Below are 16,096 nucleotides of genomic sequence, written 5' to 3' on the forward strand. Positions count from 1 at the left end.
TTGATTGATTTATTGTAAACTCTACTGACCTGGTGGTCATGCTGGAGTATCAAGAACATTTTTCTGCCAGCAGGAAGAAGGGTGTTGTTCCTCTTTATAAAGTGATAATGACACTTCAATTGAAATATGGTATTGAGGTCTTGGAGGCCTTACCTAAAAAAAGGACGTCTACAGAGGGTTCAGAAAAGGGCAGCTAGATTGGTTGGAAGTGCTAAGAGTTTCCCATAAGAGGAACATGTTAGAAGATGTGGACTGCACAGCCTGGAGACTAGACACCTCAGCAGTGACTTAGTAGAAGTGTTTTAGGCCCTTAAAGGAAAATAAGCATAGCGAATGAGAAAGGTTGGTTATGAAAAATAAAACACTTTACCACAAAACATGTAAATGCTACAGTTAGAGTATCGTCTCAGAATGATACCTGTATACCAAGGTAACCAATATTCAAATAAAATCACAAAATAAAAATGAAAAAATCAAAGGAATGTGCTCTTTCGGCAGTGCTAGCTTAAACTCCCCACCCAAGGAGGGACACCACACAACCACTAGAGCACAAGAGCCACTTGCCTATAAAATAAAAAAGAAAGATAAAATCCCTATCTTTGGTTTTTTTATTTTATAGATAAGTGGCTCCATACATCTGTGGTTGTGAAGTATGTCTCCTTAGGCAAGGAACTGTATGTTTGCACTGCTGAGGGTGTGTGATTCTTTGGTATCTTATTTTTATTTCATGATTTTATTTTAATTAAATATTGGGGTGTCTTAGTATAGAGAGGTAGTAATGCTGCATCTTTCTGGAAAATTGCCCTAATTGTACCATTTACTTGTTTCATGGTAAATAGTGTTTTATTTTTCATAATAGTGTAGTAGATAACCATATTTGTTTACTAGTAATAAATGAGAGGTATTTTCGTGTTGGTAGGTGAAATAAGAACAAGGGCACACAAGTAGAAAATTTTGGGAAGCAGAAGAAGGTTAGAACTCATGAATTATTCTTTGCGGAATATTGTTGATCATTGGTGTAAGGTGTTTCCCAAGGTAGTTGAAATAGTCTGACAGGACACCTCAGTGGTGAAGTCAATCACAGAGTTAAGGGTGAAATTGGATTGTTACTTTTTAGAAGTGGGAAAATTGTGATCGACTTGGGTTTTTTTTTTTTATTTTTTATGATGTAGAATATAAGCTCTTTTGCATCATTTGTCTTGATTAATACTAAATATTAAACATCTCAGCTCCTAGTGAATGGGTTTTCTTGAAATTTTATATATGACACTTTTAGAAAAATCTGTCAAGCCATTTCAAATTTCATTGGAATATAACAAATATAAAGGAGAAATATTTCCTATGTATCACATGTTGTTATTTTATATGTTTAGTTATATTCAATGGATTTTCATTAAATTTTATATCAAACTGTTTTGCTATATTTGTTATATATAGTTTGATACATTTAAATACAACTAAATGCAACTGGGCATAATATTTTAAGAGTTTAAGATTCTCTATCTATATAGTATTGGCATAGATACACCATAGTCAACTCTTAAAGAAAAACTATGATAATAGTGTGAAAGGCATCATTTCATCTGTATCTCATATTGTGCTCATCCTTCACAACAAGTTTCCATGTATTGCACTGCTTCAAATAAGCAACGCTTCACTAATAGAGAATACTGTTACTTATTCTCGGTGGGCACCACCACCACTCAGATGGCACCGTTTCAAAGCTAGTTGACTCTTCATCAGTGTGGGGGCAAGTACCCTGGTATTGCAAACATGACAAACCAGTTGGGAAGTTAATCACATTCTCTCATGTTGTGTAATTTCACAACTGGGTTGTCATGTTTGCAGTACCAGGGTACCTGCCCATCCACCGATGAAAAGCCAACTAGCTTTGAAACAGTGCTGTCTGGGTGGTGGTACCCACTGAGAATAAGTTACAATAGTCTTCTCTATTAGTGAAGCATTGCTTATTCGAGGTAGTGCGATACATGGAAACTTGTTGTGAAGGATGAGCACAATATGAGATACAGATGAAATGATGCCTTTCAAATTACTATCATAGTTTTTCTTTAAGAGTTGACTATGGTGTATCTACACTGATATTATATAGATATAGTTTGATACCAGAAAGGTATCTCCATATTGAATCTCTCATGGAGTCACCTTTCTTGTATCAAACTACCATTTTGTGCTAATTGTAATTTACCCATTCTCTAAACAGCTGTGAGGGTAGTGATACATATTTTAAAAATAAAATAAAATCATTAATTTTGGTAGGAACTATTTGTTTGAAGGTAAGTCATTACGAGACCAACTCATTGATGAAATTGGAGTGGGAGAACTAAAACCATATCAAAAGACTTTTTTCTTAAATAGAAAGATCAAACTGCAGCATTTCTTCACTTTATATTATAGTGTTTATTCTTTCTTATAGTATCATTAATTTTTTAAGATAGGCACTTCACAGGTGGCTTGATGTGATTTTTTTTTTAAATTTTCATTTATTTATTTTTTATTTTTTTTATTTTTTGTATAAACAAACAAGGCTACTCAGATTTATTCCACAATTTAATTTTAGTCTGTTCAAGCACATTTGGAAAAGCAACTGATTAGGTGCAGTATTTGAATTTTTCAGCAGTGATTTCCAAATATATATGTATTTTGTCCCCATTGACATTTGTTTGGTATCATACAAATAACTCAATTAACAGAAAAAAAATAGTAATTGTCATAGATTATGTTATGTTCAAGGTAGTCACATTATTATTAAGAACCGCCTCTGTTACTTTGGGAGGCAACTTATTTCACTCTTTGACAATCCCTGCCCATAGGTGAACTTTATGAGATTCACTCTTCTGTTATTCTCTGAGATTTTATATTTTTATCTCCTGGACCAGGCTTTTTTTGTCTTCCTGGGGAAGAAAAACCTCTATCTCCTCTATCTTTTTTTTAATATATTATACATATCATAACAGAGCTGATACAAATAATAATCATCTAGTTAATTTAATGATTTTGTTCCCCATGGCAAGTTTTCCTCCCACTTATTTCAATCAGTTAGAGGCAGATTGCAGTCACCCAAATTAAGGCATTCATGCTTGCTTGCCCATTCCATCTGCATGTAGAGACTTGTTATATTCGTCACAATCTTCTGTTCTGTAGATTATTCCCACTCTCATACTTTGCTTCCAACTAGCTCACAGTACACAGACTATGCTGGCAGGTGTACCTTCTGACTCAGCAAATGCTCTTTTTGTGCTCAGGCTGCTGCTTTTGATAAGAAGTTCATGATCTCACCACCCATCTCCTCTCTTTTTTTTTTTTTTTTTTTTAATATATTATACATACTATAACAGAACTCATCATCCCTAATTTCCAAGTTAAAAGATAGAGGGTATCTGTCATCACAGTTAAATGATCAGTCAGAACTATTTATCCAGTTAAGGCAAAATATAAGATGGAAGCCTGTTTTGAAAACCCTAATGCCAAACGTAATGAGAAGCTTTAGAAATATTGAAACAGCTGCTTGAGTTCTCTGAACTTTTCCATGAAATTTGTCAAAGTTGTGTAACACATACTATCACCAGTGGATTGATACTCAACAAATCCATATTGGCAGTCATTAATCAGATGAAAGGCTTCGCAATAGTGTATGAATTTGGAGTTGATAATTTTCTCCATTGCTTTGTAAAGTGTTGAAGTAATTGCAATAGGATGATAGTTGGGAAGGCTGTCACCCTTTTTAGGACTTAGCTGAATGTGTGCAAATTCACACAGTGGAATAAGAGTGTAAAAAATAAAATAACATAAAACAAGTTAACTCTGGAACACACATCTTAACAACAAGTGAAGAAATGCCATCAGGACCTGAGTACATACTTCTTGTCATCAAACTTGTTCAGAATTCTAATGTCTTTCTGCAGGAAAATCAAAAGAGGCATTGAATGTATTGTTTGGTGTGATAAGTTGTGCCAAGATCATCATTGCAAGAACTAGAGGCATCTCCCATTTCAGACCTCTCATGCTATTTAGTGTGAGGCTGGACATAGTCTTGGAGGAATGGATGCCTTCTGGACTGGTTATGCCTAAATTTTGACAGTATTGTCTAAATAGCAATGAAATAACAGTTTCTGTTTACCACACACAATGCCTTGAGAGAGAGAGAGAGAGAGAGAGAGAGAGAGGGGATTAAGTATATCAGTTTTCCTGGTAATTCCTAAATTAGCATGACTAAAATAAGCAGCAAATAACATTCAATAAAGTTATGAAAAAAATTACTTTGTTCTTCTGTATTACAGGAAACAGAAGCAGAACTAGAAGATGAAGTTGACATCTTAATGAGTAGTGATATAATGGCAGCCCAAATGTCAACTAAATCCATTACATTTACTAGAGCTCAATCTGGTTGGTTGTTTAGGGAAGATCGTACAGTAAGTAACTGATTTTGCTTAATATCTTAAAAATAAATTTAGTAGACTCATTTGGAAGCCATCAGAACCAATTTATTTTGGTATCAACCCTTCCTCCTTTCCTTGTAAACTGATTGGGCACATTTGTAAATTAATTAACAAATTTTCAAAAAGGATCTGCTTATCTGCATTTCTTAGGTGTTTATAAATTGGGCATGCTGATTCCAAATATGACTTCAGTTTTTGCATAGAATCAATAATTTTTCCCAAATTAGCCTGAAATCAGTAAGATGCATTAGTCACATTTTCTTGTAGTCATATGGTGGTGCTCTACTTAGAGCACTTTTTTCTTTCTATTCTACTTAGAATAGGGGGGGAAATTTTAACATTGTAAAAAGCCGGGAGAAATTACTGGCAGGTAATAATCGGTTACATATTTTTATGATAGTCTTTAGTTTAATAAAATGTGTGTGTATTTCACCTATTCTTTTTACAAAATATATTTCCCTTTTCCAACAATAGCTACTCCTTCTGCTGTGAAGGATTTTGTTGTTTCATGTGATACATGAGTGTATCACATTTTTTAATATTAATAATCCTATTAATTCTTTAGAGGGGAACAGGTATCCTGTGTGTTATCAGACACTCAGCCTAAAACACTGATGGATCCAATATCTCTCTATTACAGAAGATTTAGGAGAAGTCCGGTTGGCCTGCCTCCCTAAAATCCACTCATTCACACCTTCTCGATGGTAAGCCTTGTTACGTCACTTAGTTGGCAACGAACGTGTAGAGTGGTTCTCTTCAAGACGCCTGGTCAGCGTGAAGAGGAAAAGACCAAACCCTCCAGCATATGAAAGCACGACGAAACAAATGGCCCTAAGTCCCCAGCAGCTTTCACTCTCCCTCTTACGGCAGCGAGAGGATCAGAGTGGAAGCAGAGGGTGCTAAGAATCTCTGGGTACGACCAGGCTGCCATGCACGGAAACTGAACTTGGCCTGTTATAACGTAAGAACACTCATCGGTGAAGACATGATATTAGAGCTGGAAAAGGAATTAGAAAATGTGAATTGGAATATCATCGGTTTGGCTGAAACGAGAAGAAGAAGAAATGAATCACATATAAGTTTATCAAGTGGAAATCTGCTGTACACCAATGGAAACAGTGAAAGGAGTGAAGGTAGAGTTGGGTTTCTGGTCCATAAAGATTTTAAAAACAACATTTTGGAATTCAAAAGTACATCACCAAGGGTGTCAAGACTAATACTCAAGATTTCTAAGAGGTACAAGCTAAAGATTATAATGATTTATGCACCAACATCAAGCCATGATGATGAAGAGGTTGAAGAAATGTACACCGAAATTGAGAGTCTTCTAGATGAGCAGAAAACCCACTACACTATTATAATGGGGGACTTCAATGCTAAGGTTGGAAAAAGGCAAAACAGCGCGGAAAGAGGAACTATAGGAAATTTTGGAATTGGTGAAGGAAATAAAACAGGTGAAAGACTTGTGGAATTTGCAAAATCTCAAGGACTGTCAGTAATGAACACTTTTTTTCAAGAAAAGGGTGAACAGAAAGTGGACATGGAAGAGTCCAAATGGATTAACAACTAATGAAATCGACTTCATCCTCACTAACAGAAGATATATTGTGAATGATGTTACCGTCTTGAATAAGGTAAATGTTGGAGGTGATCACAGAATGGTAAGATGTACACTTGATATAGATGTAGGAAAGGAAAGGAAAAAACTGACTCGACTAAATAATACAAAGGTCTTTGAGATAACAGAGGAGGAGAAAAAGCAGTATGTACTGAAACTTAAGAACAAGTTTGAGCTTCTGCAGACTGCTCAGGACCAAGATATCAACAAGGAATATTACAAATTTCTGAAAGTGATAAAGCCCAAGAAACCTATAGGGAAAAAGAAATCCAAAGAAGAAAAAATTAGTCAAGAAACACTTGTCATGATGAACTGAAGACGACAAATGAAGAGCAAGGAAAACACTGACAGGGAGAAAATTGAGTATACTGAGTTATGCAAAGCCATTAGAAAGAGACTCAGAGAGGACATAAGAAGATTTAACAGAAGAAAAGTAGAACAAGCATTAAGGGAAAACAAAGGATTGAAATCAGCAGCCATGAGCAGTAATACAGAAAGACAAATGATACTGAAACTGAAGAATAGCGATGGTGTACTTATAAACAGCAGAGAAGGCATAATTCACATAGCAGAAGACTACTATAGAGAATTATACAAGGAGCGAGGGAATGATACCAGCAGTGGGGAAGATGGATTCCAAAGTAGCAACACATACGACATACCCGATATTCTTCCTGATGAGGTAGAACATGCATTGAAGAAAATGAAGAATCGGAAAGCACCGGGGGAAGATGAAGTTACTGTAGAGTTGTTAAAATTGGGAGGAAGAAACGTAACACAAAAACTGGCAAGGCTCTTCACAAAGTGCATTAGAAAAGGTGTGACGCCTAAACAGTGGAATAATGCAATCATAGTTTTGCTGCATAAGAAAGGAGATAAATCAGAAATTGGAAATTAAAGACCAATTAGCTTGTTATCCCACATCTACAAGTTGTTCACAAGGGTCATTACTAACAGATTAGAAAGAATACTTGATGAGAATCAACCGAAAGAGCAAGCTGGCTTTAGGACAGGATTCTCAACTATGGATCACCTTCACATAATATCACAGCTAATGGAGAAAGCAAATGAATATAAAACACCATTATGCCTGGCATTTGTGGATTATGAAAAGGCATTTGACTCCATACAGCATAAGGCAATGTTTCGGGCACTGGAAAGACAAGGCATAGATACCCCATATATTATGATTTTGAAGAAAATATATGAGAGTGCTACCTCTATTAAACTAGACAAAGACAGTAGGAAATTTAAAATCGAGAAAAGAGTTCGACAAGGAGACACAATGTCTCCGAAGCTGTTTACTGCTGCCCTTGAGGAAGCTTTCAGAAGATTAGACTGGTCGCAGAAAGGAGTCAATGTGAACGGAGAGTACCTAAACCATTTACTATTTGCAGATGACATTGTGGTCATAAGCCACGATCCTAAAGAATTAGAGGAAAATCTTAATCAGTTATGCACAGTTAGTAAGGATTTTGGACTAAAGATGAATATGGCTAAAGCAAAAGTAATGATGAACAAGTATGCCACGGAAAGGGAAATAATGATTGAAGGAGCAGAATTGAAAAGATGGAGTCATATACTTATCTGGGACAAGTTATTAGCTGTAATAATGATAAATGGCTGGAAGTCAAGAGAAGAATAAATTTTGGATGGATAGCATTCAGGAAATATAGTCACATACTGAAGAGCAATATCCCAGTTTGTCTGAAACATAAAATAATGAATCAATGTATACTCCCCACCATGACTTATGGAAGTGAAACTTGGGCACTCACCAAAAGAATGGAAGAGAAGCTGAAAACTACACAGCGAAGAATGGAACGAATTATACTGGGAATAAGACTGTTAGATAAGAAGAGAAACACATTCTTATCAAAACGAAAGAACTAAAATGGTCTTGGGCAGGACACTTAGCTCGAAGACATGATGACAGATGGACTAAGAAAATAACAGAATGGTACCCAAGAGGAGCTAGAAGAAAACCTGGAAGACAAAGGCGGAGATGGATAGATGAAATTCATGAGTTTTTGGGTAGTAAATGGATGGCCAGTGCTCAAAACAGAAGGAATTGGAAAGTTGCTGGAGAGGCCTTCATCCTGCAGTGGATTGAAAATGGCTGATGACGATGATGATATTTCAAGTTTTAAAGGACTTTGAAAAGATTAATAATTCTTGTTGGAACTGAAACATCATTCCAAGAAAAAAAAAAAGGAATGGAACAATAGGTGAAATACAGCCACTCCCCGACTTACATAAACGTTGCATTCCATGGAACTCTATGTAAGTCTGAATTTTCTTAAATGCTTATGCATCACTCACAAATTTGATTGAAGCAAAAAAGAAATGTTCAAAGAACATGTAAATAGAATTATTTATTCAATTTTGTTATCTCATAAGCAGGAAAAATTACAAAAATTTCAAACTTATAAACTTACAAAAAGAGAGGAGACAGGCATAACATCGGCAAGTTTTACCTTTTGAGCATCATTGCCAGAATTAACTCTCCAGCTGATAAGCATGCTGCTGTGGAAGTTGAGGGTTGTGGAGATTTAGAAGGGGTTTTTTCCAACACATCACAAAAAACTCTGCAGCTGCAGAATCGGCACTGGTGACTTCACCGCATACTTTAATGTTTTAGAAACCAGCAGGATGCTTGAACCTATTAAACCACCTGTTGCTTGCCATGAACTTGGCTGGGGGTTTGCCATATTTATCCTTAATATCTTCATAAATACTTCTTGCTTTTGCTTAAATGGCCATTTGACTTGGTCTTCTGATTTTCCATCCATGTATTATTAATAGCTTTTCCACCTTCGATATAGCACCTGAACGCTGTTTTGTGATCACCGTTGATCTTAAATGCATTGATCCTTTAACATGTTCTTTTATATGCGCACTGTCCCTTAAAATAGTATTCACTGTTGAAACAGCGAGACCTAATTCCATGCAATAGATGACAAACTTTGTTTTGTTTCCTAGCACTGCCAGCACTTGAACTTTCTGTTGGTCCCTTTCCCTTCACCGTTGTAATAAATAAATAGGAATGAAGAGAAGATTCTGAAAATTTATTTGTTTTTTTTATATTATTGAAGATTTTGGTGAAGGCGAACTCACTTCACCATAATACCGTAACGTAAAAACCCACACAATTCCAGTTATCGATATTATCGCAAATGCAATAAGATTGGGTTTACTACCCTTTTATAATAGATTGTGCTAACAGAAAAGCCCAATGAACTGGAAAGTGCAAATTGTTTTTATTGTTTTATGGTCTTAACTTCCAGAAATGTGTTTTAGAAAAATATTACAAAGGCATTCAAAATTGATTCTTATAACAGAACATAGTAGTAGTAGTAGTAGCATGTGATGCAAGTGTATGAGCTTATGCAGCATCAGCCAAAAAAAAAAAATCACACTATTCCCTCCAAATGCCTGTCCAGTTCCTCATTAAATTTATTTAACCTGTCAACTTCCACAACGACAGATGGAAGTTTGTTCCAGCAATTAACCACCCGCTGGCTAAAGGTAAATTTCCACACATCTACTCTACATCTGTCCTTTCTTAATTTGAATTTATGCCCCCTTAGGTTCGTAATCTGAACAAGTGGAAGGATCCCATCAGAATTCAGCGTGCTCGACCCATTCAAGTCCTTATATACCTCAATCAGATCACCGCGCAGGTGCCTAGTCTCCAGCCACTGCAATTTGCAGAACTTAAGCCTCTCTTGGTAAGAGGATCCCTTCATTCCCCTCACCAATCGTGTTGCCCTTCTCTGTACACGCTCAAGTAAATCTACATCCTTCCTAAAATGAGGCCTCCAGACCTGTACGCAGTACTCAAGGCGTGGCCTGACCATTGCCTTATACAGAGGGACAATCACCTCCTCCCTGCTAGCAAAATTCCTATATATCATTGATAAAACCCCATGACCTGCCCTGGCAGCCTGTCTGCATTGCTCAGAAAACTTCATATCTGACTGCACAATTACTCCCAGGTCTTTTTCATTTTCTACCACCTTAAGTGTAGTACCATACAGTTGGTACGTTTCTCTGGGGTTACTTCTACTCATATGCAGTACTTTGCATTTTTCAAGGTTAAACTTGAGTTGCCACTTCTTAGCCCATCTGCCCATATTATCTAGATCCTGTTGCAGTTGCACACTGCCATTACTGTCATTAACAACCCTGCCAACCTTTGTATCATCTGCAAACTTCGACATTAAGCCTGATATACCTTCATCAATATCATTGATAAATATACAAAACAATAGTGGACCTAACACCAAACCCTGTGGGACTCCACTAATAACATTAGTACACGAAGAGCAGCACCCATTGATTACCACCCTCTGTCTTCTCCCACTTAACCATCCTTTTATCCATTGTAGCAACTTACCCTTAATACCATTCTGCTCCAATTTGTACAATAGCCTTCCATGTGCAACAGTGTCAAAAGCTTTCCTGAAATCCAAATATATGATATCAAAATTATTTTTTGCATCCAGTTCCTTTGTAACCACATCATAATATCCTATCAAATTTGTCAGACAAGACTTTCCCTTAACAAACCCATGCTGTGTCTGAATTATTGCTGCAGTCTTGTCTAGATGATCCTGCAATGCATCTTTAACCATTGACTCCATTATTTTACCCGGAACAGAAGTTAAACTAACTGGTCTGTAATTACTCGTGTCACCCTTCGATCCCCCTTTGTGAATTGGGGATACATTTTCACATCTCCAGTCCGTGGGGACCTCCCCCAAATCCAAGGGTGCTCTCATAATTATGGCTAAGGGTTTGCTTAGTTGCTTTGCCGCCTCCTTTAATATAACTGGCTAGATCCCATCCACCCCAGGTGCTTTTCTTATGTTTAACTTCAACAATTTCTCCTCCACTTTGCTTTCAGTTATTAGAAAATCATTAAGTATCCTGCTACAATTTGATAACCTTCTGCCATTTTCAAACCTTAATAATTCCTCATGTGTGAATGTAGATGCAAAATACTCATTCAGTTTGTTTTCTATCTGAGCAGGATCATCAACAGTCGAACCATCAATGTCAAGTGGACCAATCAGATTCATCCCCTTCCTTTTAGAGTTTATATAAGTAAAGAAATCCTTGCTGTTTTTCTTAGCATCTTTTGCCAAGGATTTCTCGTAATCTGCCTTCGCCTGCTTTACCTCCTTTGTGACCTGATTACAGACTAGCTTATATCTGCCATAGGCTTCCGAGTCGCTTGATAATTTATATGCATCCCATGCATTTTTCTTCTCTGTCACGAGTCTCATTAGTTCATTTGATAACCATTTAGGCCTAAACCTTGAACGATATTTCTTAATCGGTATATAAAGTCTAGTAGCTTCCACGATTAATTCTTTGAATGCTTCCCACTTAGAATTTTTCTGTTGGTAACATCGTCAGTTGATCCCACTGTACAGAATTTAAAAACTGTCGGAGACCACTGTACTCACCTTTACGGAAGCAAAAACCCTTTCCTTTACCCCTGATGGTAATTAAATCTTTAATTACCATATGATAATGATGAAAGTATAGTGCAATTTCCATTATAAAAATGACCTTTCAGAGAAATAAATAGCTTAGTTATATAGCAAAGATTTCAACTTCTGAGGTCTTGAAACGAATTACCGAAAAAAAAAAAAGTGTGTTATTGGGTTCACATTACGATATTTTCAGGCATCTCCGTAGCCAGGTGGGAAGGAGCAGCAGTGCGTAGCACACGCTTCTTGATTAGACCGGGGTTCGATCCCGTCACCACCAAATACGGAGGATGTGGAAAGGTCAAGGAATGACCACCGCATATCCCCAGAGCAATATGGCCTTAGTTGCTTATGCTCCTAAAAACCAAAAAATAACAATAACAATAACGATATTTTCATGATACCTCCATTTATTCCTATGGAGTGCAAAATACATTTCCACAATTTTTTTTTTAAGTTTGCACCGGTCGCAAAAACTTACATAGTCGAATTTCTTTAAGTAGTGTATTACATAAGCTGGGGAGTGGCTGTATATATTGCTTTCCTCCATAATTTTTGTGCACAAAACTAAAGGTTATAAATGCTACAAAAAACACAAAACACTTTGCTTAAAGAATGAAGACTAATTAGCAAGGTAATTGTGGGTTTCTTTTTTTAGCTATCCTTAAATTATAAGAAGGTTCTGCAAAGTACATCTTTATTTTTTATTTGAGAATCACAAGGAAAAATGTTTCTATTATAATACATTTCAGTCATGTTAATTTTTTTTTTGCTTCAGTTATTGAATTTTTCTGTGCTTTATGGAAATCAAAAAGTAAATAACCAACTGTGTATGAATTAATTATTATATATAAAATTAATAAATAAAATTAATTCTTTTCACTTCACTGCACATACTTTAGTACATAACATTCACTCAGTTTTTTGTAATACTTATTTTCCTCCTGCATTTTAATAAAAATTAAAATGTAACACATTTCACAGATCTGTGATCATTAAAATAAAAATAGTGATATTTTATTATTTATTTGTCCAGTAAATTGATTACAAAAAAAACAGCTCTTCAAAAAAACAATCACTTTTGTAATCAGTGTTTAAACTGAGAATTTTTCTTTTCTGCTCATCCAGATTTCTATTACTTTAATTTCAATGAAATTTGAGATATCTTAATGGACCTTTCTAAGAGAACTGGATATAAAATTTCATGAAGATCCCTCCACTGGAAGTTGATTTATTTTGTGCAAATGGACAGGCATGGGGATGTCATTGTAGTCTTTATGTATTTGTAAATGCACCTAAAGGAGCTAAACAAATGATAGAACAGTGGCTGCCAAAGTTTAATATGCAGAACTTATATATGCTGTACATATGTTTTGGTTTGAAATTACTATATTTTCCACACTGCTGCAGGTGGTAGATGACTTTCATCAATCGGTGAAATACTACCACTTTGCTTATTGGAGGCTTGAAGTGGTGAAACCCATGTTTAGTCTCTAGAGCAAAGTTTCCGGCAACCCCCCCCCTCCCCCATACTTCTCCTTCAACCCATGCACGGTACTAAGTACTATAGGTTTTGATACCTTTCGTGTTTGGGGTTTTCATAAAAAAAAAAAAATACATACTTTTTCACTGGGAAATATTGCCTGAAATTCTCATGTCTTATTATCTGTATACTAGATACATACAATGTCTGTGTCTTTAGCTCTAACTAGAAGTAGTATAAACAAAATGATAAAAAATTTTATTGTGTGACCATTTCAGACCACACACATGTAATAGAGGCAACAAAAAGGACAGTTGCTGAATTAAACATGGAATTAGGAGTAACTCCAGGAGGCCTTAGTTGACTGCAGCCATTGAGCATCTCATTAACAAACCCTTTAAAGTATTTATTCATGTGTGAGAGGAGCAAACCAGATGGATGGAGGCACCAGATCATGATTTGGCACTAATGGGATGAATGAAGGGACTGATCACTTTCCAGGTGTGTAGTTTGGTGAAAAATTAGTCAGAGTTCATGAAATATGAGACAGTTGCCATTTCCTTTGAGCAGTGTAAAATCAGCAATGCTTTGATTGCCCTGAAGGTGATGCACTCTTTGAAGAAAGTGAAAATTCAGACCACACCATCAGTAATGACGAGTGTGATAATAGTGATGACACAATACAATGAATAAAAGTTTTTCATTATATGCTAACATTTTGCTTACTTAGCACTCGTGAAAATGTGTTTGAAAGATGTGCAGTAAAATATTTTTTTCCAAAAATTTCCTTTCTAAAACGTAGGTTCATCTTATCATCCAGAAAATATGGTATATATGATCGACTTCTCTTGTTGTGATCACTTCAGGACTCAGCTAAACTGATAACAATAACCAATTGATAATAATAACCAATAAAATAAGAATTAGCATTAGCATATAATCCAAGAAAGCAAACTTCAAAAAAAATTTCCATTTCACCCATCCATTCGCTCCAAACGTTTGTCCACTTCTTCCTTGAATTTATTAAAGTTATCAACTTCCACAAAGACCGATGGAGATGGAAGTTTGTTCTAGCAATCAACTACCCGCTGGTTAAAGGCAAATTTCCACACATCTATTCAACAACTGTCTTTCCTCAATTTCAGTTTATGCCCCACTGAAGTTTGTAATCTGAGCAAGAGGAAGAATCCCACTGGCATTGAGCCTGCTCAATCCATTCAAGGCCTTATACACCTCAATCAGATCAACTCGCAGGTGGTTAGTCTCCAGATGCCACAATTTGCAGAACTTAAGCCTTTCTTTGTAAGACCACCCCTTTGTTCCCCTCACCAGTCTTGTTGCCCCTCTCTGTACTCGTTCTAGTAACTCTACATCCTTCCTAAATGACGCTGCCAGACATATACACAGCACTCAAGATGTGGCCTGACCATTGCCTTATACATGGCAATAATCACCTCCTTATCCCTGCTAGCAAAATTTCTGTATATCATTGACATCATTAAATGCAGCTGTTCAGTGTTTACGGATGCAGAGTTTACTGATGTGGAAGTAAAAAGCATAAAAAGTTGGAAAGAACAGAAAGAAAACATTAAAATCAAGCAATATAAAATACTTTAATTTGAGTGACCACTGTTTCTTTCAGAAGTCATCAGTAAAAATAAAGTAGATTTCCAGAAACTCAATGTTTCTGGAAATCTATTCAAACTATTAAAAACAAATAAAGAAAATATTACAATCAAGAATTGGAAAAGGGTTAATGCTCTACAGTAAAGCAGTCAGATTGGTAGGTGTATAGATACAGTACTTTCTTTCATGGAGTAATGACACTGACAGACCATACAAACTGTACAAAGCAACAACAATGACTATACATGTTGGAGTTCAAGAACAAATTGGGATGTTATGTAATCACCTCCACTGCACATGCATAAACCCTGATGAGGCAAAACAGGGATAACATAAACTGAAGTGTTGATTATAATAGACATTTTTTTTTAATATGTATTAGTATACATCTGATTGGGACTTCATAAAAGTGATAACATATCTGTGATCACAATAAGCAGTATGCACTGTATTCTTTTTAAACTCTGAAAATTTCTTTTGTCTCACAAGTATGTGTCATCTTCATTCATTTAGCAGTGATGATAGAAATGTGGAAAACACTTGAGCTATGAGGCATCCAATTTTTGGATGCCAAAGGTAGCACACATCCACAGAAATTCACTGTGGTGACTTGTGCTTGTTGATGTGTATGATAAACATGTCCTTAGCAGGAATCAGGTATTACAGCTGATCCTGCTATTGCATGCCATCTTACACCATGTTTAAAGTTACTACATGAAACCCACATGCTGCTGTTACCTGCTTTCAAACTAGTATCATTTCAGTTTGGTTGTCTGTGAGTGTAATGATAGCATTTAAAAATGAAAAAAAAAAAAAAAAAAAAAAGAACAGAATGCATTAAATATTAAAATAAAAATAAGCTTCTTTATAAAAAATACTTTCTGACATGGATTCAGATATCAAAAGAAGCTGCACATCCAAAAGAAAATTAAACTGGATGATCTGTTGAGCAGTTACACATTTATTTTTAGAAGAGACAGAGAAGACATAAAGCAAGCTAGGATGCTGATTTTACATTTTTTTCTTTAAAAAAAAAAAAAAAAAAAACAGCCCAATACAAGAAAATTACTTCCCCTTCCTCCAGTTGAAAAATTAGCTGCCTAAAATGAAACAATATTGTTAATGTATGTTTTTTCAATAAATTTTTATTCAATAACATTGGAGTTTTAATATGTTATTTACCAATCATAGCATAATATATCAATAAAAATAAGCTTGAAAATTGGATCACTAGTATCAATTTATAGAATTTATGGAACCTATTCCTGAACTAACAGACCATTTGTATGAAAATGTGCATGTTATAGCATGCACATTTTCCACACAAATTCAGGGAAAATGTCCATGCCATAATGTGCATTGGTACTGCATGCTTTTTTTTTTTTTTTTTTTTTACCTAAATTGTTCATTA

General features: G+C 35.6%; 1 protein-coding gene across 1 annotated transcript in view; it reads left to right on the forward strand.

Moving 5' to 3' along the window:
* The window catches only part of LOC150086483 (ankyrin repeat domain-containing protein 13C), a 144,124-nt gene that overhangs the window by 76,584 nt on the left and 51,444 nt on the right, over nt 1-16,096 (forward strand). The window contains exon 7 of the mRNA XM_090371423.1: nt 4,299-4,430. Within this exon, the coding sequence (XP_090227549.1) occupies nt 4,299-4,430 (132 nt within the window). The remainder of the gene's footprint in view (nt 1-4,298; nt 4,431-16,096) is intronic.

Source organism: Mastigoproctus giganteus, chromosome 4, assembly GCF_048544385.1.
Source record: "Mastigoproctus giganteus isolate SK-2022 chromosome 4, ASM4854438v1, whole genome shotgun sequence".
Classification (NCBI taxonomy): Eukaryota; Metazoa; Arthropoda; class Arachnida; order Uropygi; family Thelyphonidae; genus Mastigoproctus; species Mastigoproctus giganteus.